Source organism: Betta splendens, chromosome 5 (assembly GCF_900634795.4).
Source record: "Betta splendens chromosome 5, fBetSpl5.4, whole genome shotgun sequence".
NCBI lineage: Eukaryota > Metazoa > Chordata > Actinopteri > Anabantiformes > Osphronemidae > Betta > Betta splendens.
In genome coordinates, this window is record NC_040885.2 from 9,767,904 (window position 1) to 9,793,814 (window position 25,911).

The 25,911-nt window shown below is 49.4% G+C and overlaps 3 protein-coding genes across 11 annotated transcripts in view; 2 read left to right on the forward strand and 1 right to left on the reverse strand.

Annotated features, from left to right (window-relative positions):
• Positions 1-1,587: 1,587 nt before the first annotated feature.
• Positions 1,588-9,952, forward strand: LOC114856390 (leucine-rich repeat neuronal protein 1-like). Its single transcript, XM_029152321.3, has 2 exons — positions 1,588-1,996; positions 6,908-9,952. Exon 2 carries the CDS (start codon positions 7,080-7,082, stop codon positions 9,225-9,227), a length of 2,148 nt encoding a protein of 715 aa, XP_029008154.1. The 5' UTR covers positions 1,588-1,996; positions 6,908-7,079; the 3' UTR covers positions 9,228-9,952.
• Positions 9,953-10,098: 146 nt separating this feature from the next.
• sumf1 (sulfatase modifying factor 1) lies at positions 10,099-14,573 on the reverse strand. Its single transcript, XM_029152329.2, has 9 exons — positions 14,186-14,573; positions 13,770-13,943; positions 13,597-13,671; positions 12,706-12,788; positions 12,471-12,593; positions 12,254-12,368; positions 11,545-11,658; positions 11,412-11,471; positions 10,099-10,730 (listed from the first exon to the last, which is right to left on the reverse strand). Exons 1-9 carry the CDS (start codon positions 14,429-14,431, stop codon positions 10,629-10,631), a joined length of 1,092 nt encoding a protein of 363 aa, XP_029008162.1. The 5' UTR covers positions 14,432-14,573; the 3' UTR covers positions 10,099-10,628.
• Positions 14,574-14,744: 171 nt separating this feature from the next.
• The window catches only part of itpr1a (inositol 1,4,5-trisphosphate receptor, type 1a), a 40,838-nt gene continuing 29,671 nt past the window's right edge, over positions 14,745-25,911 (forward strand). For 4 of the 9 annotated variants that reach the window (XM_055509255.1, XM_055509258.1, XM_055509256.1 and 1 more), the window contains exons 1-13: positions 14,773-15,056; positions 15,592-15,706; positions 17,110-17,180; positions 21,178-21,287; positions 21,847-21,933; positions 22,030-22,188; positions 22,669-22,767; positions 23,300-23,383; positions 23,459-23,605; positions 23,744-23,839; positions 23,941-23,985; positions 24,509-24,663; positions 25,679-25,778. In XM_055509255.1, coding sequence (XP_055365230.1) covers positions 15,615-15,706; positions 17,110-17,180; positions 21,178-21,287; positions 21,847-21,933; positions 22,030-22,188; positions 22,669-22,767; positions 23,300-23,383; positions 23,459-23,605; positions 23,744-23,839; positions 23,941-23,985; positions 24,509-24,663; positions 25,679-25,778 — 1,245 coding nt within the window. In that variant the 5' untranslated portion in view covers positions 14,773-15,056; positions 15,592-15,614. Of the gene's footprint in view, positions 15,057-15,591; positions 15,707-17,109; positions 17,181-21,177; positions 21,288-21,846; positions 21,934-22,029; positions 22,189-22,668; positions 22,768-23,299; positions 23,384-23,458; positions 23,606-23,743; positions 23,840-23,940; positions 23,986-24,508; positions 24,664-25,678; positions 25,779-25,911 lie in introns of all 9 variants that reach the window. The other 5 variants (XR_008694855.1, XR_008694856.1, XM_055509260.1 and 2 more) reach the window with 4 other exon arrangements.

Consider the following 25,911-nt stretch of genomic DNA (forward strand, 5'->3'; position numbering starts at 1 on the left):
CACTATTCTTACATTCATCTCACCGCTTCCCAACACTTTCATTTGATATTCTACCCCTCAATCACGAAAAACAAGGCGCCGACAAGAAAGACGCGACGCCTCGCGTTCTCCTCGGCGCAGTGTGATGTGGCGCGATGATGAGCAGGAGTGTGAAAGGTAAAGCATGGGGCAAACATCTCCCTGTGACTGGTTTTCCCCAGATGGCCATGTGGAGGGAGCTGTGTGATCGGAGATCTAATAAACCCATAGATATGCTGCATCCCGTTTCCTGGGAGGGAGGTGTTGCCATGGCAACCATACCCCAAGCACCGCAGGTTAATGGTGGGAAATTATGATTTGCTGCTTGCGACCAACACACTGAGTGAGCGCCGGATCAACTTTTAGCTCTCTGCGGCGGCACGGGCGATTCCCACGGCTCGCCGTGTGGACAGCGCTGAGAAGTTGCCAGTGACCCTCTCAAACAGCAGAGGCCGACGGCGTTTTTCGACCGTGCATTATGCACAGAATGAAGCCTAAATCTAAGGTTTGCGATGCAGTCAAAAGCAAGTCAAGCCTGCACTGTGGTTCCCCTTTTTCTTTGCATGTCTCCATGCTAAGCTAAGCTAACAGTCCCACTGCGCCGCCCTCATCTTCATCAGAAAGATCTGACAGAAGCATCGTGCATTTCATGGAACGCTTTTAAGAAATGGAAACCGAATGCCAAATGATTCCTACGCTTTCTGTAAAGAAACGGCCTACGAATTCCTTTAGAAAAACAAGGCATCGTAACACATTCAGGGGGATGTTTATGTCCCGGGGCCTTCTCAGCATCCACTGCCAGAGGCCCATCACTTTCTGAGAGCGTAGTACAGGTCCCCATGGACATTATACCAAAGTGAGGCAATACATTATTCATGTCCGTGGTTGTAAAAAGGCCCAAAGTTTATTTTGTTATTATCAAGATGTCCCAATGAGCTCACATTTACAATTCTACAACTTTAAATTTTGGCAATACAAGTGAAGATGTGACAATGTAACAGGTTTTTAGGTGTAAACATCCATTTCTGATAAAACACAGGAGGAATAATAACTGTGTGAAGCTTCAAATCTGAAACATAGCATGAGAGAAGAAGAAAGTTTCAACGTGAGCAGGAAACCTGCACAAGACGTCTGCCTGGCACACTTTAATGCCTCAACATGGAGAACGCACATATCTGTCTAGCTACAGGACGGATGAAGAGGAAGCCTGGCAACTCCCTGAGCAGCAGCTCAAACAGTAAGCGATGAAACGCTGTCATTTCACAGTTTCTCTTAGAGAGGAGGAGGGTGGGGTGGGGGGGGGGGGGGGGGGGGGGGGGGGGGGGGGTGACAAGTGTGTGTGTGTGTGTGTGTGTGTGTGTGTGTGTGTGTGTGTGCAAGAGACACTCACAACATCTGCTTCAATGCCCATGTCATCTACTAATTATTAATAACCAACCAGTTAAATCTACACCAGCCCTCGGTGCCTAATTAAGCATTTGTATTCACCCCCCCCCCCCCCAAAAAAAAAAACTTTCAGCCATTCCTCAAGCTGATCTTTTCACCTGAGTGAGAAGACACGCTTTTTGGGAGCTAAACAAAGAGCTGTCGTGGCCCCCCGACCTCCTCCAGCATCGCTCCCAGCCGCCTGCAGCTCGTGGCGGGGCAGGGTGGGACTTTTGTTCCCATGGTGGCTGGTGACAGAGCAGATGGTGAGGTCGCCTGCCGGGGCGCCGCTGTCGCCGTGAGACGCGCCTCAGTCCAGCTGACCTGCGCCAGGCAGCTGCTCGTCACTGGAAGCCGCGCGCCGCAGCCATTCACTCCGTAGCGCCGTCGCCGGAGCGGAGCGGACCACGAATTCCCGTCAACGAGGCTTTTTAACCCGTGCTGTTGAAATTAAACCGGCGCCCCTCGCACCGCCCGGGACCCGCGGATGCTGCACGGGTCAGACGCCGTAGCCTGCAGCAGTCTTGCGCGCGGAGGAGACGGCGCTTCGTAGGTGAGAGCAGCGTGTTTACTCTGTGCATGTGCTGCAATTTGAACGCGAACGCATCAAAGGCACAAACCGTAGAATCCCGTGGAATTAAATGCTCGCTCGGTGTAAACGGGGGGCTCCGTCCTGATTTATAGCCACAAACTCGTAAAGGTGACATGTACTGATTAACGGGGGTGGAATGGAACAATAAGGCGTTCTTTCTCCGGGCTGGTCGCCCTCGTGCCTCACAGGAAGGAAAAACGGTGTTTGTTTATATGTTAGACAAGAATCGGACCCTTAAATGTGTTTTCATATCGATGTGTGCTCAGCATAACATCTGCGCTAAGCGTCGGGCTCTAATTGGATCCAAATGCGTTGTGGAAACAGTACTGTAGATTCGCGAGGACGCTGCGCTCCGCAGTCTTCACACATTATGAGACCGTAACCTCTCGCAAGTCCAGGCTATTAATATGAATGCGAGTTGCGAGTCTTGTGCAAACCGCAGTCCCGCACAGCGGACGCGTCGCTCCCCTGCTCGGCGACACCGGGGTTCAGTTCGCACCGTGGCGCTGACGTTTTCCCAAACTGCAGCATCACTTGCGAGTGCGGGTGCGACTCGAACAGCTGAGTCGCGCCGTTGAGCCCACAAATGCGTGGCCGCCGAGGACACGGGCGAGGAAAACAGCCTCGTCTTCCCTGAACTTCTAAGTAGGCAAATTTCCAAGGAAGCAGGAGGTGACCTTTATCGAGTTATTTCACAAAGTGTGTGAATCCACATCACGTCACTCTATTTTCCTGATCAGGCAGGAAAACACCCTTTACAGGTTGAGGCAATAGGTCCAGATGTCAACAGTGACCCAGGGGTATGTGAGTTTAGGAGCCCCCCCTTCACCCGACCTTCTCAACGCAGTGACGTATCTCCTAGTGGGCGAATGCATCAATGCATAGAGGAGGAGTGTGAGAACATGCCACAACAAAGACGCGTCTTGATGTTCGGACAGCGGCCCTTGTGAGTCATGGCGTGCGCTGGTCCTGCGGTTCCCACAGCAGCGCAACAGCTTGACCTCCTGCCTATATGTGAGGGGGATCTGAAAGGCAATATGGAAATGCACGGGGGTCGCTGAGTGGGTTTGCCCAGCTGTTACGACCGAGTCGGCTGTTTTTTGTCATTATTTACGCGCTGAGTGCTTAAATGAGTTCATTTATTTACCGAGTCTACATTTTCACTGTGTGTGTTTCAAGATGAAACACGACAGGATAATGGGTCAAACCCGGTAAACCAGGTAAATGCTTCGCCACATCTGCAACGTTTCAAACAGGGACTCCCCTGGCGCCCGAGGCGTCGGCGCTGTCGCTACGAGTGATCGATGCTCTAATGACAACTTATTGGCTTTTTTGGACGACGCCGGAGCCAAGAACGCGGAAAAGGGGGCGAGAAAACAAATGAAAGGCAGTAAAGAAAAACTGTGGAGATCCACAGGGAAATAAAGCAACCATATAGAAGAGCTGTAAACACACAGAAAGCCAGAGACAGTTTCCACGCTGCAACTTTTTAAAGCTTAATGGACTCTCCTTAATCCCCCTCTATTCTGTAGCACTGGATTTTTATTTTTTGTACCTTCAGCCCCTGTTTTTCCGCTGAGCGGCCTCCTCCCACCACCGCGGCGTGAAGCTCGGCTCTAACGCCTCCTCTCTGACCGCTCGTCCGTCCCGGTCCCGCACCTCCGCCATCAGCAGCTGCACCAGAGCCCTGTGATGTGAAGTGAGACGCTCGCATACTAATGGAGCGGGAACAGGATGTCTCTCAGGCGGGCGTGTGGGACCTGGAGGAAACATCAGGCGGCGGCGGCGGCGGCGGCGGCGGCGGCGGTGACGGCGCCGCGTGAGCTCTGGGTTGAAAGTGTTCTGGGCTCAAGTCAGAACGACGGGGACGTTGACGCGTGCCGTAGGGGCCGTATGTGCACAGCGTGGCTGCTGTGATTACTATGGGCCCATGTCACCTGTACGTATGCATTCAGGCCTCTCACCATGTAACGCGACGTCCATCCTCTTCTCTGTGACTGGCGGCTCTCAGCAGCGCGTCCTTTGGCTGCCTGGTGGCGAATAGCCGGCTCCTCGTGGCTGCCCATTTGGTTACGAAACAGCCATGCCAGTGGCATAGCCGTTGCCATGGCGATGGCATGTCTGTGAGCCTGTTGTGCGGCTGCTGATTCTGAGACACTGATTTTGCACCCAGTGAAAAGGACCTCAGACTTGGGGGGGGCAGCGGCCTGATTATACTGATTATACTCGCTGCTTACCGTGTGTTGGCCACTGACTCCGTCTTCGTATAAATGCATTTATGAAGCAGACAAAGCTCGTTATGTCCCACAATTAAATCTTGCTGCCTTGCTTCGTCGGGGTCAACGATCCTCTGAATGTTTAAAGGAACCCAGTAGAAGTATCTGCCGGCGTGTGCGGGTACGTTGGCGTGTTTTAGACGTGTAACGCATATGTAGATTAAAACCTCATAAGGACTGGGTGAGCAGAGACACTAAATCCCCGCGGCTGCAGGCTTCGGTTCAGACAGTCAGCTGGATAATACCAAGCTGTTGAGGGATTTCTCTGCCTCCTTCCAGTCAACTGTGCGTGTGTGAGTCAAGTAAGAGTGGGGAAATAATAAAATGTGCATCGTGTGACAGTGTGAATCACGTTGCTTTGAGCTGTTCACTTTAAAAGAGAAACAAAAATCCACCACTGATCGGTCGATCTAATCATGATTGGATCCATCAGCAGAGATGAGATCATCCAGGTGCTGGTTTTGTTCACGAGGCTGTAGCAGGTGAATGCACCGATTCAGTTTTGTTGGTTTCCCTCCAGGCTTCCTCCCACAGTCCAAACACACGGGCTCAGATTAATCGCTAACGCTTAATCGCCAGTCAATATAATGCGAGTGTAAACGGCCGTCTGTCTCGGCGCGTCCGCCCCGCGAGACTCGCTTCCCGTGCCTCTCACCCAGAGACGCTCGGGACCGGCTCCAGCGCCGCATCCGTAACAGGAAGAGGAGTGAGGATAATGGATGGACAGATGGATGGAGGGGTGTTACAGCTTACAAATGAGGAAATGGAAAAGTGTGTGTGGTTGTGGTGAGACCCTTGTTTTTAAGGCCAAATTACACTCCAGTCTGTTTTATACTGTCGAAAATGACAGTTGAATAATGGAAAGTCAGGAGGAACGAATGAGTTGGAACATTCATTTTATATTATTAGTTTGACACTGATGTTTGTTCATTCATTCAGCCAATATACAGTTTAGAGCATCCACAGGTCAGAGATCACGCGTTTGTCGACTTAAATGGGTAGCAACAATAGCAACAACGCTCCAGGATCAGCCACTTCAGTGGATGTGGCCTGTGAGCATGACTTTGTTTACTGCTGCGACTATGAGGCTGACCGTGAGCGAAAAGGAGCATATGTGCTCAGCAGAACTTCCTCAGGTCGATAAGGTCAACACGCACACAGTTGGTAGGAAGGTGGGAGCGGATGCACCCCCCCACGGCGCTGCCAGGCTGCCAGAAACCTGATGGCAGGTGTCTGAGTTTTATGGCCCCAGCGTGAAGGCAGCCATTACTCCACCTGTCTCCTGCAATTTAATACTCAAACTGTGTAAGGCGCAGAGGAAAAGAGCAGACATTATCACATGAAATATTATCGAGTAGATATTTCTCCATAAATCAATGACGGTCGCTCGGGATGAGGAGCTGGACCGTCTGAGGGAGCGAGTGACGGATGCTGGGAGGCGGTTATTCCCAGGCACCATCTATGAATAGATGCGGGAGAAGGTGCAGGTCCCTGCTGCCACGTCCAGGCTGGAGTGTGACCAGGTCACTGGAGGCACCGGGCGCCATCCATCCTCGCTCCCAGAGACACCGAGCTGACTCGTGTACTGTTGATCTGCCCTCAGAGGACCCTGCATGCAGGCGTCATGCAGAGCAGAGTGGAGGTATCTGCTCCGCGTTAGTTTAGCGGGACCTTGACAGCTTCGACACCCAGCCACTCGCACACGCACAACCTCAAACACGCTGGAGGCTCAACCTCATCAGGAGGAGTGAGTCAGGCCACAACAGCGCCAGCGGGCGAGCGAGGGAGAGCAGGCGTTCTCTCTCCCTTTGCCTCCGTGCGTGAGCTATTACAGAAACAGATTCGTTTCAGTTGTTTAGATAATTGACACTTCCGACACTCGGCCCATCACACGAGCACAATACAATTCCCACCAAGATGGGAAAACGCAAACATCATTTCCCAACAAGTGATCTGACCACATTCTGCTATTTACAGAGAAACCGGTGCCTGATTCATTCCCAAAGACATGTTTTAGGAGTCGGTGTCGTGGAAATGACAAATTAACACAAAGGCTTAAGTTCCGCGGCTCCTCCCAGGGCTCAGCGTGATCGCCCGCTTTAATCTCTGTCAACTTCCTGGTTTTCCACCGAACCCGCAGATGTAGCGAAGATTCGCCTCACATTGGTGGGACCGTTTCCCTTAGGTCTGCATCATAAGCAGCCAGTGATTAACAGTGAAGAGCACTCACTCCCTGTATATTAAGCCTGTTGTATAATGGGCTCACGGCCAGATTTGCCGGCTGTGCCCACCCCGCGCACTTGTTCGAGAGGATCGCTGAAACCAGGCCGGTGTGTAGATAATCTAGGCGGCTCTGAGAGGAAAACATGCGGGTAATCTCCGAGGAGATGGACACGCAGCACATTAGAGAAGCAGAGTTACTGTCAGCCCTAGAGGGACAAACGCGGTTCATGCCTGTTTGAGTAAATGACTAAGTCAATATGGTGCAAAGACATCACATTACTTTTACTCATCTAAGACTTTGCTCACAGACAAACGTTTCCTCTGTGGCTGTGTTCCACCCTCTAAAAGTCTCATTGTCGTTGTTTTTTCCTAGGTTCAGAAGCTTCCTCTTCTCGACTATCGCCTGTGGATTCGAAGACACCGCCCTTCAGGGGAGCGACGGCAGCGGAGGAGGCTCGTGCTCATGAGCCCTCACACCCTGAACGCCTCCCTGAACGCCGCCTCTGGTTTTAGCGCCGCGTGAGCGGAGAGAGCTAGCGAACGGCATGGCGCCTAGCGCGACGCGCCGCCCCCCGTTGCTCTGGCTGTGCGCGGGGCTGCTCCTCGCCCTGCCGGCGCCCGCCCGGGCCAAGGCCTGCCCCCGCTTGTGCGTGTGCGAAATCCGGCCCTGGTTCACCCCGCAGTCCACCTACAAGGAGGCCATCACGGTGGACTGCAACGACCTGAGGCTCACGCGCATCCCGGCCAACCTGTCGGCCAACGCCCAGGTGCTGCTGCTCCAGAGCAACGCCATCTCGCGCACCGGCGGCGAGCTGGAGGCGCTGTTCAACCTGACCGAGCTGGACCTGTCCCAGAACAACTTCAGCACGGTGGAGGCCGTGGGCCTCCGTGGCATGAACCACCTCACCACCCTGCACCTGGAGGAGAATCAGATCACCAAGCTGCCGGACCGCTGTCTGGGGAACCTCTCCAACCTCCAGGAGCTCTACATGAACCACAACCAGATAAGCTCCATCGCGCCTCTGGCCTTCGCCGGCCTGCGCAGCTTGCTGCGGCTGCATCTCAACTCCAACAAGCTCAGCGTCATAGACAGCCGCTGGTTTGAAGAAACGCCCAACCTCGAGATCCTCATGATTGGGGAGAACCCAGTCATTGGCCTCCTGGACATGAACTTTAAGCCTCTGGGAAGCCTGAGGAGTCTGGTTCTAGCGGGCATGGACCTCACCGACGTCCCAGCGAATGCATTTGTGGGCCTGGATAACCTGGAAAGCATTTCGTTCTATGACAACAAACTAGTAAGAATTCCCCAACTGGCACTTCAGAAAGTTCCCAATCTGAAATTTTTGGACTTAAACAAAAATCCAGTTCACAAAATCCAGGAGGGTGACTTCAGGAACATGCTGCGTCTGAAGGAACTGGGCGTCAACAACATGATGGAGCTGGTGTCCATTGACAGATATGCGCTGGACAACCTGCCAGAGCTAACGAAGCTAGAGGCTACAAACAACCCCAAGCTGTCCTACATCCACAGGCTGGCCTTCAGGGACATGCCCTCCCTGGAGAGCCTGATGCTCAACAGCAACGCCCTGACCGCGCTTTACAAGAGCACCGTGGAGGTGCTGCCCAACCTGCGGGAGATCAGCCTGCACAGCAACCCGCTGCGCTGCGACTGCGTCATTCAGTGGATGGCCTCCAACAGGACCACGGTTCGCTTCATGGAGCCGCTGTCCATGCTCTGCGCGTCCCCGGAGGAGCTCAAGGGCCGGCGGGTCCGGGAGCTGAGGCCGCTGGAGCCCTCCGAGCAGTGCCTGCCCCTCATCTCCCACGACACCTTCCCCGGCCACGTGAGCCTGGACCTGGGCGCCAGCGTCAGCCTCGACTGCAGGGCCATGGCCGAGCCCGAGCCCGACATCTACTGGGTGACGCCCCTGGGGAGCAAAATCGCCACGGACACCGCGTCGGAGCGCTACCACCTGAGCAGCGAGGGCACCCTGCGGCTGTCCCACGTGCAGGTGGAGGATTCGGGCCATTACACGTGCGTGGCCCAGAACACGGAGGGCGCCGACACGCGGGTCGTCACCGTGCGGGTGAACGGGACCCTGCTGGACACCGCCCAGGTGATGAAGATCTACGTCAAGCAGACGGAGTCCCACTCCATCCTGGTCTCCTGGAAGGTCAACTCCAACGTGATGTCGTCCAACCTCAAGTGGGCGTCGGCCACCATGAAGATCGACAACCCGCACATCACCTACACCGCCCGCGTCCCCGTCGACGTCCACGAGTACAACCTCACCCACCTGCAGCCGGCCACCGAGTACGAGGTGTGCCTCACCGTCTCCAACGTCCACCTGCAGACGCACAAGTCCTGCGTCAACGTGACCACGCGCGGCGCCACCTTCTCCCTGGACCTGTCGGAGCAGCACCCGAGCGCGGCCGTGCTCGCCGTCATGGCGGCCATGCTGGCCTTCCTCAGCCTGGCCACGGCGGCCATCTACACGGCGCGCCGGTGGAAGCGGAAGAACTACCACCACTCCCTGAAGAAGTACATGCTGAAGACGTCGTCCATCCCCCTCAACGAGCTCTACCCGCCGCTCATCAACCTCTGGGAGGCTGACGGGGACAAGGACAAGGACGGCGGCGCCGAGGCGAAGCCCTCCCCCGTGGACACCACGCGTAGTTATTACATGTGGTGAAGGTTCGGTGACGAGGCCTGGCCGCCTCTCACGCAGCACAAAAACACACACTTTTGCCATTTTGGCGCAAAAGTCGGATAAAGTTGCAAATGTTTTTTTGTATTGTCAGCTTTGCTAATAAGGAGCAGAGTGATCACCGACAGGATTTTTATTAGTATAGCGTATCGCCTTCGTTTGGTTTTTCCTATCTAAGTGTTTGGGACTCCTCAACATGGCAGCTGTATTTAGCCTCCAGGTCGTCTTAGTTGCTATGCTCTGTTTCCGTGGCACATTTCGGACTCACTTTCCTTTGGGTTAATAATCCAGCGGTGGTGTTGGAGTGTTGTTGAATAGAGACCAGTGTTTCTTTGTTCTGTAAAGCAGGTCATCTGTGCACCGATAGATCGTGAAGTTTGTATTAACTTCACTTAAAGGCTGACAGTGGGGTTTAGACTTGTTCAACCGTCTACTGAGTGTTAGCAATTGTGCAGTAATGTTGTATCAACTATAACTTTGAACTTTCTCTTTTAAATTCCAAGAGAATAGGATTTTAGTTTGCTGGTAAGTGTAATGTTAAAGCTAGGAATACCAACATATATACTTTTTAAGTGAACTAGAAATTTTTGGGTTAATTTTCCATTTACTTGTTTTGCTAGACTTTGATTTGCTAAATGCTTAGTTTATTATTTCCGTGTGTAACATGCATACAGAAGAAATGAAAATAAAGAATTTTGAGTTGTTTTGCAGATTTTGTCTTTGTTTAATTCCTTTTTTGTCTAACAGGTGTGTACTTTAGACAGACAGATGGACAGAAAGCTTGGTAGGTGCGATGAGGCCCTCTTGTGGCCGCTTTTCCCTTAACTCCATATTAAACGTGGGTATTTCAGACATAAAATTAATTACCATAACATGTAGAAGTAATACAAAGATAAAATCTGCCCTTTGAGATTAGCAGGTTTTCTTTATTAGGGCAATTTAGCACCTTAGGAGCTAAAAACAAAGAGGTAAAAAAGTAACAACAAATGAATCTCATCAAGTAAGAAAATATTTAAAAAAAACACATACACACAATTAATGTACCAATTTTAATTCATTCTAAATATTATACATCTCAGCTCTGTTTTATTATTTTTATTTTTTATTTTTATTTTTTTTTATTTTTTTTATGAAATAGATATAAAAAAATATATATATATATACATTTATAAAATAGGAGCTCTTATTAAATGCAGAACACAGAGTTCCTGTTTTTTTAAATCATCATCAGATCCTCGGAAACACGATGACACAGAAACTCATTATCAAATTCAAATAATACTTTGATGGATTGGATTTATTCTGCTTCAGACACTGAAGCAGATGGAACGAGCTGTTCCCAAACAGGTGACCCGACCCGCTTGTGTTCAAAACAAGCGGGTCGGGTCACTGTTGCTCCTGAGAGGCACAGCGAAAACCAAGATTAGAGGCCGAGCTGTCCGGAGTGTTCTGGCTTCGAGCCGCACATCTGTATCTGTAGCAGTAAGACTAGAAGCAGGAGACGAAGAAAAACACCTGATGTCAATAAATGCTTTTGTAACAATTGTCACACAGCAACCACTTTAGCCTAGCTACCACTTTATTGATTTTCTACTTTGTTTTTTATATTATGACTCAAACAGCCACCCCCTGCTTCTCAACATATTTTTCATGCAATTATTAAAATTCCCATGCCAACCAGTGCTGCTGCCAACAGACTAGAATAGTCACCAGTGGGCGGCTCAAGCAGATGTGTAGCTAAAGTAAATAAATGTACCATATGTGGGGGGATGAGTCGCCTCATACTCTCCATCAACATCTTCTCCTTTTTCAAGTGTCAGTATTGAAATTACATCCACTGTCGAACTGAATAGGCCTAAAGTGGCCAGGTGCACACGCTACATTAGCACATGAGCCTTTACATGCTGTGCCAGGAGGAGAAGACAGACGAGCAGGAGAGCTGTAACCGAGAGCTCACTCGCTCCGTGTAGGTGAATGCTGATGTCTGAGGTTGTGCTAGAACACAGTTTGTGCCATCAGACATCAGTTTTGGTTGTAATGATCCACTATGACCCCCCCCCCCAATTAATCTAACAAGAAACAAACTATGTCATTTGGGTATTTAACTTGATGTTTCACACCTATTTTAACATCCTACAGATATATAGATTATTATTATGTCTTATCTACCTTATGGCACATGTATGAGCCTCCCTTCTTCACCTTGTCTGTGCCTGAACGAGGACCTTTCTAAAACAAGAAAAAAAGAGAGTTATCAGAGCAGAAAACAAAAATGCAAGGAAATAGAGGAAGGTGTCTTTACAGGGTTGTGTTGCCGCTCTGTGGTGTGATGCACAGTCCACCAGTCGGACGTCCATTCCCACGCATTCCCCACCATGTCATACAAGCCAAAGCCATTGGCGGGGAAAGACATTACCTGTAGGACGTAGGGGAGGATATGAAACATTACTGTTCCAGTGTAGCACTTCAGAAAGCACATACAATGTGTGTTTGATGTTTTATTTATTTTATATTAGCTTTCATGTCTCTATTGTTTCTTCCAGTCATTTATATACAAAACTGAAACCACTTTCTCGTCTCCAGCTGTTTCAATCAAACACTGAGATGAAGGGAAATTACACTATAATGAACATCCTGTGTCATTATAATTGGAAAAAATATGCATTTTTTATGTATTTTAAGGCCCTGGGGTCAGAAAGACTCAGATTAGGTGTATGCATGTATTTTATTATTATTATTTTTTTAATTGGTTCCACTGATGAAAAGGAGGTTGGGCTAATTTTATCTGATGGTTATTTATTTGCTCTCTGGAAACTATGAGCTCCTGGTGTCACTCGATTAACGTCTTTACACACCTGTTATCTAAGATCTCTTATTTCCTGTAGATTTTATGGGTTTCTAGTTTCATGCCACTGGCCAGTGAGCAAAGCTGTTCCTTCTCCTCGCTAACATGAAGACATCTATACCACACCAAACTATCGGATCTTTCCATCTTTCTGCCTATGACTTACAGGTGAGGTTTTGACATATCCATCCTCTCCAGAGTTCTGGTTGGGGAAATCCCCCTGCCAGAGGTTAGCGTAGTGCTGTCCTTTCGGGGTCAAATTGTTTCCCCACGGGTAAAGTCTGCACACACCAGCAAATACAATGCATCAGTGTACAGTATGTGATAACATAGAACACGTATGGTGGCATATTTTAGACTTTTATCATTAGCGATGAACAGACCGGTCTTTGAGGCCTCCCCTGCAAGCGTACTCCCACTCTGCCTCTGTGGGAAGCCTCCTGTTGGCCCAAGAACAATAGGCAACTGCGTCTGCCCAGGACACATGTAAAACAGGATGGTCCAGTCTATAAAACAAACAGGGTTAAAGGTAAGTTTGCGGCTCTAATGATGAAAATAGGTTTTCATGAACGCAGTAAGACCGCTTTACTATAAAATAAGGGTGTATCTCTACAGTACCTGAGTGTGACGTTGGAGTCTGGACCTTCAGGGTGCCTCCAACTGGCCCCGTTGACTGGCAGCCACCAGGGGGCAGCAGCCACCTATGGACAAAGCTAAAATTAAAAAACGCTTCGTTTCACGTGCTTCGGGTTTTATCTAACATTCGGCCTTCATGGTAATTTTAGATTGTCTCTAGTGCATCTGCAATGGTACTAATGGTTTCTGATGCTCTTATAAGCACACAACAGCTCCTCCGCCACAAGACGAGGCTGCACTTGACAGCTGAGATGAAGCAGTAAAATTCCCTGCTGTCTGGTTTTTATCCGTGTGAAGCCTGTGGAACTCAGATCTCTTATAAGCAATCTGTGAATCTGCCTCGAGGATTACAGGCTTCATTGTGCCTCTAAATCCAGAAATAAGTGAGTAATGAAATTTCAGGACCAGTGCACATATATTCAGATAAATGAGAGAAACAGTTGAAACTAAATTAAAAAAATGCAAATTATAACACAATATTAATAAAGCATAACACACTTCATATTATAGCTGTCTTTCCGGTGCAGCTGGTGGAAATGAACATGTAGACTTAGTCTCTTATTTTGAAATTTAAAAAAACTACAACACAGATGAGCATAGGCAGACCGACAGATACAGTATAAGGAGTCGTTCCAAATTGAAAAACAAAGTGTGTGAACCTCATCCCCTGGTCCAGACTTCTATGAGTTCCCATAGCAACCACAAAGACTACAGCAAGTGCCCATCTGTGAGAAGTTACATGTTTGTGTTTATGTCTATTTGCTTTTTACAACATGCACTTATTTTGTTGTCCCTTAGTGAAGAGTAGAAATAGAACAATTTACAGGTGCAGCGGCTACAGCACTGAAGCAAATGATCATTAATCATACTTACTGCTTGGGTGATCTGGCTTTTGACCGTGTCGCTCAAAATCCCCTCAAACACAAACGAGTTTCCAAACTTCTCTGCCTAAAAGCACAAAGACGTACACACTGTGAGCAAAGAGAACGACACCTAGTCTTTACACCAAATGATTCATCTGCGTACGCCCCCGTCCCATCCCAAACCTCTGTAACGTATCCTGTGGCTCGGACAAAAGTCTCAAACTGGCGGTTGGTGACTTCCTGGATGTCCATGTAGAAGGAGTCCACATGCACCGGCCTCTGAGGGCCTTCGCCGTCTGGAGGGATGCCTGGGTTGTCTGTTCCCATCAGGAACTCTCCTCCAGAAATCAGGATCATCTTCATGCAAGAAATAGACATACTTCATTATGAAAAACAATGTAACATCACCTCTGTCTTCCTCGCATTCTGCATAACCCACAGTCTCTCAGAGCTAATGAGCAGCTGTCATGGTGTTAACAGACCCACAAAAGCATTTCATCGCATGGTTTGCTATTTAGTAAGTGAAAATAGAGAAACACGTGCACCAGAACCAAAGCACAGCTAGATCTTGACATGCTCTGCTTTACGCATCATCTCACCGGACTTCGGAATTTCCCGTCCTCTCCCTGGGCTTCAGACGTCCTCTCATTCGCTCCTCTGGAGTATCTGGCAGCCGGGTCCGGGTCCGCGTCCACCGCTCCAGCGGCTCTCTTCAGGCTGTCACAGCCGCAGCCCGTCGCTCCCCGCTGGGAGGCGGGTTCACGCTCGTCCCCGGGCGAACTCTGAACACTTAGCACCTGGTTCGCGCAGGCGACGACGCACAGCAAAGCGAAGCGAGCCACCATGCTCCTTCCTCAAGATCCACTCGCGTTGTTTCTACTTCCGCAAAGTCACGTGGTCAGTCAGCTGGTCGGCGCGTAACTGTAACTTCTTCCTGGCTGAAATCAGAGTTTGCCTCATATTTCTTTTTTACACGCACACATTTTTGTGGATAATAATTACCCCACATGTTCTGAATAAAACTAATTAAATTAGTTTTAGTTTAAAGTTTTTTTTTAATTAAAATCTACAATTAGTCTGCTTTTGCGCGAAAGTCCATTTCATTTGGGCGATTTTGCTCTGCTTTAGTAAGATCCCGTCCTCGCAGGGCGCGCGAGCTCGGCTCAGCGCTGCTTGGTGGCGCTGGACGCGACCTGGCGGACATCATTTCCCAGCTAGCATCGCTACAGTGAGAAGAGGTGGCAGTGGGCCAGGCAGCTCAGCCAGTGTGCTGCCTGCCTCAGTGAGCACAGCCCCGGAGCAGCCGCGGCCGCGCACAACGGCGGCGGAGCTGTCAGGAAAACCGGACTTCTGCAGCCGCCGACGGCTGGATCGCAGCGTCGGCCGGTGGAGCGGGACAGCGGAGGCGCAGTCATGCTGCCATAGCCGGCGCTGAAAACGCCGAAACCCGAGGTGCTTCCCACAGCCGAGGTAAAGTTGAGCGCGCGACTTGTCTTTTCGTGATCTGTACGCGAGGAAGACCGCTGCGCTCCGACGTCCTCCCGCAGACGCGACTCTGCGCAAAGAGGAGAAAGTTGGCGCAGCTGTGAAAGAGTGTGATTGCGAATGCGGATTAAATGACAGCCCAGAGTGTTTCGCTGGATGTTGGAACGGGCGCGCGTGGAAGATGTTCACGGGCTGTGAACTGCGCGCGGGCCGTCTCATGTCGGTGCCTTTGGAGCGACGCTTACGTCGGTGCACCTTCAGTGACACCGGTCGGGTCGAGCAGGTGCATCTAATCATTAACTGTTGGGCCCCGAACAACGCGGTTTACGGGAACGGCGAATGTTCCTGCAACTATGCAAATCCACCCAGACAGAGGCGTCTGTGTGGAGGGAACCCTCGCTTCTAAAGCTGCGCTGGCACCAAGGCAGCAGAGGGAGTGTGTGGGCACAGTGAAGCAGCGCTTTTATCATATACGTGCACATGAAACTAATTATCATTCTCCTAACTTTGACGTCTGCAGGTGGTGCCCACCGTGCACTGAACATGTCGGATAAGATGTCCAGCTTCCTCCACATCGGGGACATCTGCTCCCTGTATGCAGAGGGCTCCACCAATGGTTTCATCAGCACCCTGGGGTACGTACGGCTTACTGGTCCCAGTGTTTTCCTCCAGTAGAGGCAACTTGTGACACCTCTCAGAGTTCCATTTATCAATAATAATAATAATAATCATAAATTGTCTCTCATGCGTCTGGCTCGATGAACAATTGCAAACAGGGGGTCACGGGTGAGCGACAGAATGGGACGCGTTGAAAAAGAGTGGGAAGCGATGGGAGGCCCTTGAAGCGGCGCTGCAGCCGTGACTGACTCTCTGAGAAAAGGAAATAAATGCATAGTTAATGATGGAGCGCTGGTGGGAGAGTGGCAGGAGTGGGTTTAAAGGGCAGAGTCAGCGGTGGAACACGCCGTGCACGGGCCTAACGGTCCATTATCCACCAGCAGGGTTGCGTTGCCTCGCTCCTGCACTTTGATCTTCACATTGAGAGAAAGAGCTCCAGCACTTCCCACATCCATGCGCACGTACTGTGTTTACCAAGATTTGGCTCAGAGCCGCGCTCTCCACGCACAACCGCCAACGGAGCTGCATTCTCCAGATCATCCATCCGCCTTTGGAGCAGCAAGACTTACAGACCATCACAATATATCTGCTTCCCCATACAGAAGTGTGTTTGTTTCTCTCAGCAGGTCAAAGGTTAAAAATACTATGCTATGAGGGATTTCTGCACCATCCCCACCTTCAGTGGCCACACACATACCGTACCATATGCTGTTAGTTTCCTTCTTCCTTGATATTTTATTTTTTATTATTATTTTTTGCACTCTTCCTCGTAGCTCATATCCGGAGAAGTAGACAGGTCTGTTTGGACAACTGCAGACAAACCCCGGGAAAAAAGGCCTGAAATGGATGTGGGATCTGGCCCAGGTCCAGACCAGTGTTATTCTGAACCAGTAAAAGCTAAATTTGTCAGCAGAAATTCCAGGCAGCCCACAGCGCATTTAATCCCAAATAATTTCACCCACCGTGTGGACTGGAAGCGTAAACACGCTGTGACTCTGTAAAATCTTTTAAAGTGGAAATAGGAAACCCCCTGTACACTTTTTACACAAGACGTGGACTATTTTTATATTTTTGTCCTTTTTTGTTTTCAACTCGCACCCAAACCAGCTCCAACACAAACACACAGGGATTACAGGCCTGGAGCAGCTACTGAACGATGTGTATGATCACCACCGTTAAAAAAAAAATACACATTTTCATAATGGAGAAATCAAGCAAATGTGCCAAGCCACTGCATTTTTTTGTCTCTAATTACTCAGTTGACTGACGACACCTTGGCATTTTACAGTCACTGTAAATGATCAGAATGCTTTGAATTCAGATTTCTGTTGATCACTCAAGGATAAATTCCATACATCCAATGCATTATGAACTGTTGGCCTTAGACGTGTTTATTGAACCTGTGTGTTTTTCTTTACAGCTTGGTGGACGACCGGTGCGTCGTCCAGCCTGATGCCGGGGACCTCAACAACCCTCCGAAGAAGTTCAGAGGTAAGAGGCCCAGGGAGTCGACCCTCCTCCTCCTCCTCTTCCTCCTCTGTGATCGTCACACAGCCGTCTGTTTATTCTGCGGGCTCTGTGAGACACACGGCTCCGTGTGTTGTGCTGTTTCTTTGGCGACAGCCACAATATCGCTGCCCACTGCACTTCAAACAGCGCTGCCTTTGACAGCGCTAATGTCGCGCCGCCGCTTCCCCGAATGTGCTTATCCAGTAGCTGTGTGCGCGGCCGATGGAGAGCATCGGCTCCGATTTGTTGGAAAACAAAGCTGCTTTCAAACAAAGCCTTGACACGACTATCTGGGCGAACCTGCTATTATTAGCGGCCGTACAGGAAGTAGAAGTGGTATGACCCTGTACACAGACTGAGTGTAGTAGAGGCCTGTGAAGTACATACCACACACACACACACACACACACACACACACACACACACACACACACACACACACACACGCTTTACATTGTGGAGGCAGGGGAACATAAGCATGATTGAAAGCCAAGCAGTGAGAATGTGTGGTCCTGAGTGCAGTGAGCTCACAGCACAGACTATTATCTACAGGCCTGGGGCAACATGAAAGAGGAATCTCTTCTTATGTCTGTATTTGTTTTTCACCCAGCGTTTATTCCTTTTTACTTGTTCAGAAAAGGGTGGATATGAGAGATGAAAAAAGCACGCAAGCAACATTTATGCCAGTAAATAAACATGTGGTATTTTAGTTGAATCGCATGATCTGCTGAGCATTAGTGAATTAAGTGGATTTGTTCACCGTGAGGGACCAGAGGGAAATGATGCTGTGTAGGAGTTAAAGTCATTCATGCTCAACAAGGAGTGAAGTGAAGTACAGTATGATGTGATGGCAGTGAGGGAACAGCCTGCGTACACAGGAAGGCTTTCACTAATTACCTCTGCTGATTTAATCTACCCTCCAGTTTCAGGAAGGTGCAGATCAGAATGTGGTAGGAGGCTGTTAAAAATGAAGACACTGGTTTTAAGACTAATTCAAAACCTTCCAGCAAAATACTCACTTTTATTTATTGGCTTTTCTGACATAAGTCTGAGACAAAAATGTGATTTCCACACATAAAGTAACATGCAAGCTCACACATCCACAAGCAGTAGCTCGTACCTAAACAGGTTGGACATAGCATGTAAAGCCCAGGTGTAGCTGACTATAAAGATGCGCTTCTCTGTTCAATTTAGACACAGGGAGCCGTCATCATAAACAGAACTCCACGTTCTTTTTCTGCTGACACTTCAAAATATTTTACCGTAAAAATAGATTTGAGTATGCAAATTTCACAGTGACTAGTGATGAAGATAAACAGCAAACTAGATGGTTTGATAGCAACAGAAAGAGGACATCATTGTGTTAATTTTCAAAATCCTTAATAAACCAGAACTAAAACCAGGCTTTACCATAAATGAGTGTGCTTACGTCTCTATTTACGGGAGCTTTTGTAGCGGTGCACACGCTCCCCAGCAGTTTGAGGAGGGCACAAAGCCCTGCAGAGAGGGACGCCAACATGTCGTCCTAATGTAAACACAGGCACCCACTGCAGCCTGGAAGCAGCAGGCGGAGACATTAGGATGCACAGGCCGAGTTCTGGGTTCCACCACTCCATTAGAACAGGCAGTCCGCACCCACGCACGCCCAGCGTTCTGACGGCACAGTTCAGCCGAGTGCACTGCTACAGTGGGTGCATCTGAGGCCGGCGCATTCATGTGCGTCCCCTCGAAACCATCACGCTTTCATTCCTGTTCGCCGGGATTTATTTCCACTGGGGCGGTGTGAAATAACAGCTGACGGACTACGGGGACGAACTCCATTGTTCCATAGGTTCAGTGACGTCCTCCACTTAGTCGTCCATCACCATCATCAACACGCTGCTCCACATCCCTGATCGCTGTCTTACAGTTCACGGCAACACTTAAACAAGCGGAGCGTCAACTCATTACCACCACCTGTCTGTGGCCAGAGACACACTGCAGACCTGCTGCAGATAAACACCAGGAGCGCTGCCCCGTCCCGCACGTGTTGCTTCCTCGCTCTAATGAGGGCGGTGCCGCAGGGAGAAGCTGAGGAGCGGATCCACGCACGAGCGATTGGCTGCTCCTCTAGTGTCCACTACGGGAGCAGGCATCAGTTGACGCAGACAAATAAAAGAGAAGATCACCGGTTGTTGAGCACAGCGTGTTCAGCGTGTGCGTCCAGGGCCTCAGTCAGACTGTGTTGTGTAATTGCGACAGTATGAGGAAGAGGATGTCAGCCGTTTAAAGAGGCTCATGGTCTTTATGTGCTAATGGGGTCCTTGTGAAGTAGATGTGTAGTGATTTTCCGCATTCTGTGGCTTTCATGACGAGGCAGCAGGAAGTGTTCTGACGAGACGGAGTGGAAATGCAAGTTGTGCTCACTGGTTGTGTGGCGTTATCTCGTGCAAGCTGTTATCTATTTTTTTTCTTACAGTGTGAAAGTATTGAGGAAGTTGTCAGAAGCCGGCTTTGTCCTGCTCATTCTGCACGCCTGACGGTTGCCACGGCTACAAACCGTCCTCCGGATGCTCTCGATTCTGATTCGATTAATCGCCGACTGTGATTGTTAGCACTTTGTCCATATCCACCGGCGTCGTCGCGTAAGAGTGGTAGCGGGGTTTTGAATTTGTTCGTTACGCATCACAAGAAATCGGGCTAGTGACCCCTGAAGGAATTTCCAGGCGAGGCCTCGGCAACACAGGCCTGATGTGCTTTCTCTCCCAGCTGACTGATTAAAGGCTCATGTTCAACGCGAGCTCATATTTCACGCTGGGAGACGGATTTCGGCGCAGCCCACTTGTCAGACAGGATCTTCCCGTGTGCGCTATCATATTCATAATCATTTGCTCCACTTTGTTGTGTTTCCAGTCGCCTGTTCGAATGTGCTCTCTCTCCCCATTCCTCCGCTTTCTCTTTGTTTTACATTCTTCCCTCTTCCTTATTTCTCTTTCACTTCCTTCTCTCTGTTTTTCTAACCACATTTGGGGTCGAGCTAAAGTAAACTCTGTCTGATGAGTGGGCTGGGACGGGTGGGGGTGGGGGGGGGCACGATTTTAGAGATAGAGAGCGTTAAACATGAGGGAGAGAATAGTGTGTGAAATGGGTAGAGGAATTTAGAAAGTAGAAGGAGGGATGATAGAATGTGGAGGGGGGAGTCCCCACCCTCCGGTCTGTCCCTCTGTCATTCCACTCCCCTTCTCTCCACTGGCCTTATTTGGTCATGTTACTGTAGCTATAGCAAGAGGAGAGAGAGGGGGAGGAAGGATGGACAGATTGCCCCCCCCCCCCGTTCGCCTTTGCAGAAACGCGAGCTTTAGCTTGATGAGAGGTGAAGTCAGAGGAAAACCAGGACTCAATGGGAGGAGCTGCCGCTGGATGGGTTGAACTTAGCGGGGAGAAAGCTGTGGGAGCGGGTTGACTGAGAATTCAAAGTTTTCGGTCTAAAAGAGTCTGTGGTGCGACGTTTTAGAGAAGAGGAACTCATTGGAGCCAGAAGAGGAAGTCGTTCATGCAAAACCCCACGTCCACATGTAAATGGAGGGGTCTGTTTTCCCTCCGGACGCGCTTCTGCAGTGTCTATGAAAATGAGTAGCACAATCAGAGTGTGGAGATAACTGCGCCATGACCACGTGTTGCTGCACACACACACACACACACACACACACACACACACACACACACACACACACACACACACACACACACACACACACACACACACACACACACACACACACACACACACGATGACCCTTGATCTCTGTTGAGAAAGTGTTTTGTTTCATATCCTCTGAGTTTATGGTTTGACCCGTAACCACTACCACTAATATCTGTTTTTCCCCTGTGTTTGGTATCTTGATCAGCCATCTTGGATTATTAACGCCTAACCGTGTCTGTGACCCGTCTCCCTCTCTACATTAACGTCTCCTCTTGCCCTCGATGTCCCTCTCTGCAGACTGCCTGTTCAGGCTCTGTCCCATGAACCGATACTCGGCCCAGAAGCAGTTCTGGAAAGCGGCGAAGCCGGGAGGGAACACGGACGCGGTGCTGCTCAACAAGCTGCACGTAAGTGAAGCAATGACGCTGCTCTGGCACTGCACACGCGGGCCTGTCAGCGGATGAAGTGGATGAAATGAGCCCAAAGCCGTTCTGTGAATGTGGAGAAACGCTGACGTCCACTACAAACAACAGCTTCAATAGGATTATGTTTGTTTACTCAGGTAGAAATTTAAAGGCCTTTTATAGACATTTCCGAAGCCTTTTACTCTTGCGGCCTTCTGATCTGCCCCGTACGCTCTCCTTTCTCCCCTTCTCCTGCAATACAATACCATTTAAAGCAATCTGCAATCTGACCACACAGTCATAAAACCGAAATTGCAATCTCGCCCACGTTTCCATGGAGACGTGAGCCACAGTTTTTGGTTAAAGCCTCTGTGTTGAAGGGCACATTTTTGGCTATGAGCTCCGTTACTACTGTCTCCGCATAACAGCTGAACCAACCACAGCTCCTCCTGCCACATTACTGAGTTTGCTTCCTATCAGTAGAAATTATTTGCAGACGAGAGATTTACTGTCTTCATATTTGAAATACCCCCCCCCCTTATCTTGCTCTCTTCCTTCCCAGCATGCAGCTGATTTGGAGAAAAAGCAAAACGACTCGGAAAACAAAAAACTGCTGGGAACAGTGATCCAGTATGGGAACGTGATTCAGGTTTGCCCTTCTGACACACAGAAACATATATAACATTGGGTGACTATATGCAAATACACACATGCATCTAGTCACCCACCGTCCTTATCTGTACAGCTTCTCCACCTGAAGAGCAACAAATACCTGACGGTGAACAAGCGCCTGCCTGCGCTGCTAGAGAAGAACGCCATGAGGGTGATGCTGGACCCCGCTGGGAACGAGGGCTCCTGGTTTTACATCCAGCCCTTCTACAAGCTACGCTCCATTGGGGACAGCGTGAGTCTTCATGGGAATACCGCCTTGTATTTTGATATCAAATCATTTTTATGACGCGATGTAGTGTCACTAATTTGCACAGGCAGTAGTGACTTAGTAGTCTAAGGTTAAGGCTGCTGAAGGGCAGCGCAGCCCCTGAGGACACGTCCTGATCCTCAGTCACAGAACTCTATCCCTGCATGGACACGTGCCAGCGTCCAATTGGGGCTTACCTGACCACAAAGCTGTTGTTGGCACCGGCCCTTGTTCTCTGCAGCAGGAGAGAATGGGCCGGAGCCCAAGGACAAAGCGGAGAACAGGAGAGTCCAGGCCTCTGTCCTAAGCTCCTCTTGAAGAAGGGTTGGCATGAGGCTTAAGCAGCAGGTCATGGCTTAAAAGCAAATTCAATGTGGAGGGAACCTGGTGGGGGTAGTAAAGAGGCGGAGGCATGTGGAGGGTATAGAGTCACGCTGGTCTCACTGTGTCTGTGTTTGACCACAGGTGGTGATCGGGGACAAAGTGGTCCTGAACCCTGTGAACGCTGGCCAGCCGCTCCACGCAAGCACACACCAGCTAGTGGACAATCCCGGGTGCAACGAGGTCTGGCCCGCTCGCTTCATCGTCACAGCTTGGACGTTATCGCTGTGCAGCATTCTAACTACAGCCTTTGCTCAGAACCACTCGTTGGGCACTAACTGCCTCACGTGAATCACTGCAGGAGGGTTCCTTCCATCCTTCTGACTCAGCACAGTCAGGCAGTGGGCTGGAACTAATTCTGGAGCGCTGTTCTGTTCCTGTTTCTCTCTTGAAATGATCACCTCTGTTATTTTAGCCGAGGCTCTTATCCTGTATTTAGGGACCGTTGTGTAATTGGTCCTGTTCACAAAAAGTTGGACTTTCTCATTGATTGCTAATTATGAAATGAAGCATATATGAAGAATAAGAATAAGCACAGCTCTGAGGGGGGAGAGATGCACTTCTAAAGTCTCTGGTGTTTGTCTACATGCGCTCCAAAGCTGCAGAAGCGTATAAATATAAAGGCGCTCAAGAACAATCACACGTAGCTTGAACCAGAGTTGGCGGAGGTGCTGTGATGCTGCCGCGGCCTCGCTCTGATTGTCTGTTCTTTCAGGTGAACTCGGTCAACTGTAACACCAGCTGGAAGATCGTCTTGTTCATGAAATGGGGCGACAATCAGGAGGTCATCCTGAAAGGGGTGGGTCTCGCCACACGCACATCCCGCTACGCCTCAACGGAGCGCGTTTGGAATCATCACGTTTCTCCTCTCCAGGGTGATGTCGTTCGCCTGTTTCACGCGGAGCAGGAGAAATTCCTAACGTGCGACGACCACAGGAAAAAGCAATACGTCTTCCTGCGAACCACTGGACGGCAGTCGGCTACCTCAGCGACCAGCAGCAAAGCCCTCTGGGAGATTGAGGTGAGGAGGGTCATTTTACCCACCATCAAGAAGGTGGGGGGGGGGGGGGGGGGGGGGGGGGGTCTTGCTCTGTTGCTCTGTTTCCCTGTTTCCTAGTGCCGCTTTATTAAACGTTGCTCCTGTGTGATCTGGTATCAGGTTGTGCAGCATGATCCATGTCGGGGGGGTGCAGGCTACTGGAACAGCTTGTTCAGGTTCAAACACCTGGCCACTGGACACTACCTGGCCGCAGAGGTCGGTCCAAGAGGAGCAGCGTCTGTTGTTCCTTACTAATGACTGAGTAGCTATAATACGGCTTTAAACGAAGGTGATGAAGCATTTTCTGTTTTTTGCAGGTAAATCCAGAGTATGAAGAGGAGTGCCTGGAGTCTCGCTCCTCTGTATGAGTGACAGCTTGCAGAATTCAAATATTTTAGCTGGAACACAACATGCACGTCTAAGAGCATGAGATAATAGGATTAAATGGTCTGATCATTACTAGTCAGTGTTTGTAGTAGCAGCAGGTGAAAACTAATTTTCCTCTGAGCAGAGTTGCAGAAAATTACTTGAAGAGCTTCAGATGGGTTTGTCAAAGCCATTGCTGTCATAGTTTACATAGCTGTAGTTCTCAAATGTCTAGTAGAAAGAAAATGCCAGCATTGCTTCATGACACATTTAAGAAAGAGTAGCTTTTAAAACTCTGTTTACAGGTATCTGTAAACTAAAAACTAAATCTCAGCCTACGTAAATGAACACATGTCAGTGACCAGCAGATGGCGACGTTCCACCGCAGATTTAACCAGAGCTTCCTTTTATATGTGCTGACATACTAGTTAGAAGTTCACAACCTCACTACTACAGACGGAAATGAAGAAGTGTATGAAGAGTGTGGCGCAAATGGCATGTTTTGATTTCTCTCAACAGCTGGACTCGGCGCAAGAAGCCTTGCAAGCCCATTTAAGAAACACCCAGGACAAAGTCATGTACACGCTGGTGTCCGTTCCCGATGGCAACGACATCTCCTCCATATTTGAGCTTGACCCCACCACCTTGAGAGGCGGCGACTCGCTGGTGCCCAGGTACAGCGGGGAAACAGTAAAGTAGGGAGGATGTCACACCTGCTCATACAAAGTGAACAAACACAGGTGCTTCTCTCAGAGCTCCAGGTCATTAGGTGATTGAACCTGAGGAGGTGCTAGTGGGAGGTCAGCGTCTGTCAGTCTTTCCATTATACGAGCAGACGTGATTCCCACTGTGTATTACAATGTCTATATTTGCAACATTATAGACTATGGAATGTGTGTGTGTTTGTGTGTTCATACTTGTTCCAAATGAACAATTGTGCGATTTGCTATTAGTCACATTAAATCACATCCTGCCGGTTGCGCTGGTAAAGCCCTTGTGCGCGGTGATGATGCACTTCTAATAAACTGCATCGAGCAGATGCTGTTTTTGGCCCGGCCCACGTGTCTGAACGTAAGCAGATGTGTTCACTCCAGACGCATTGCTGTGGCATCGGTGACGAACTAGGGGAGAGCGCTTTTTATGGTGGTTGAATTTCAGTGGAATACCTGTAGGAGGAGGAAGCTGGGAATTCATGCAAATGCGCTTCGTTCATGTGAACAGAGCTGGAGCTTGTGTGTTTGACCTTGGTTTACATGAATGACCTCAATTGAGCTGCCCATCAACACTATATGTGATAATAAGCCCATAAATGGAAAAAAGTGCAGTACTTTCACTTACCAGCACCTGTGTGAAACTGAAATGAACCATAAACGAAAGTCAGTAATTGCTTTCAAGAGCAAAAAACATATAATGAAATGATGGAACACTGGTGGTTTTGAGTTCGTCCCTTGGTCTTAGGTGACCAAGTAAACACTAAAATCATTCTCCTTCATGAAAAGACCTAATAATATTAGGCTGAAGGTACATTAGAAAGACCTTGTTTGTTTGCTCTGCCGGGAACCTTTCGGGGAAGCTGCTCTGTTTGCGGTGATCGGCAGCGCTGACCTTTTGAAGATCCAGTGTGTCATTTCAAGCCCGACCTTTTCCAAGTGTCAGTCCATAATTAACGATATTAAAATGTACTTACAGGAACTCATACGTGCGCCTCAGACATCTGTGCACAAACACGTGGGTTCACAGCACCAACCAGTCGATTGACAAAGAAGAGGAAAAGCCCGTCATGCTGCGTGTGAGTGTAGCTTAACAATTAACTCTTACTTTAACAATAGGATAATTATCCTGCTGTTTCACTGCTATTATCTTTTTTCTTAAATTACCAAGCTATTAAATTAATTACTGTCATGCAGCATTGTTTTGTAGCT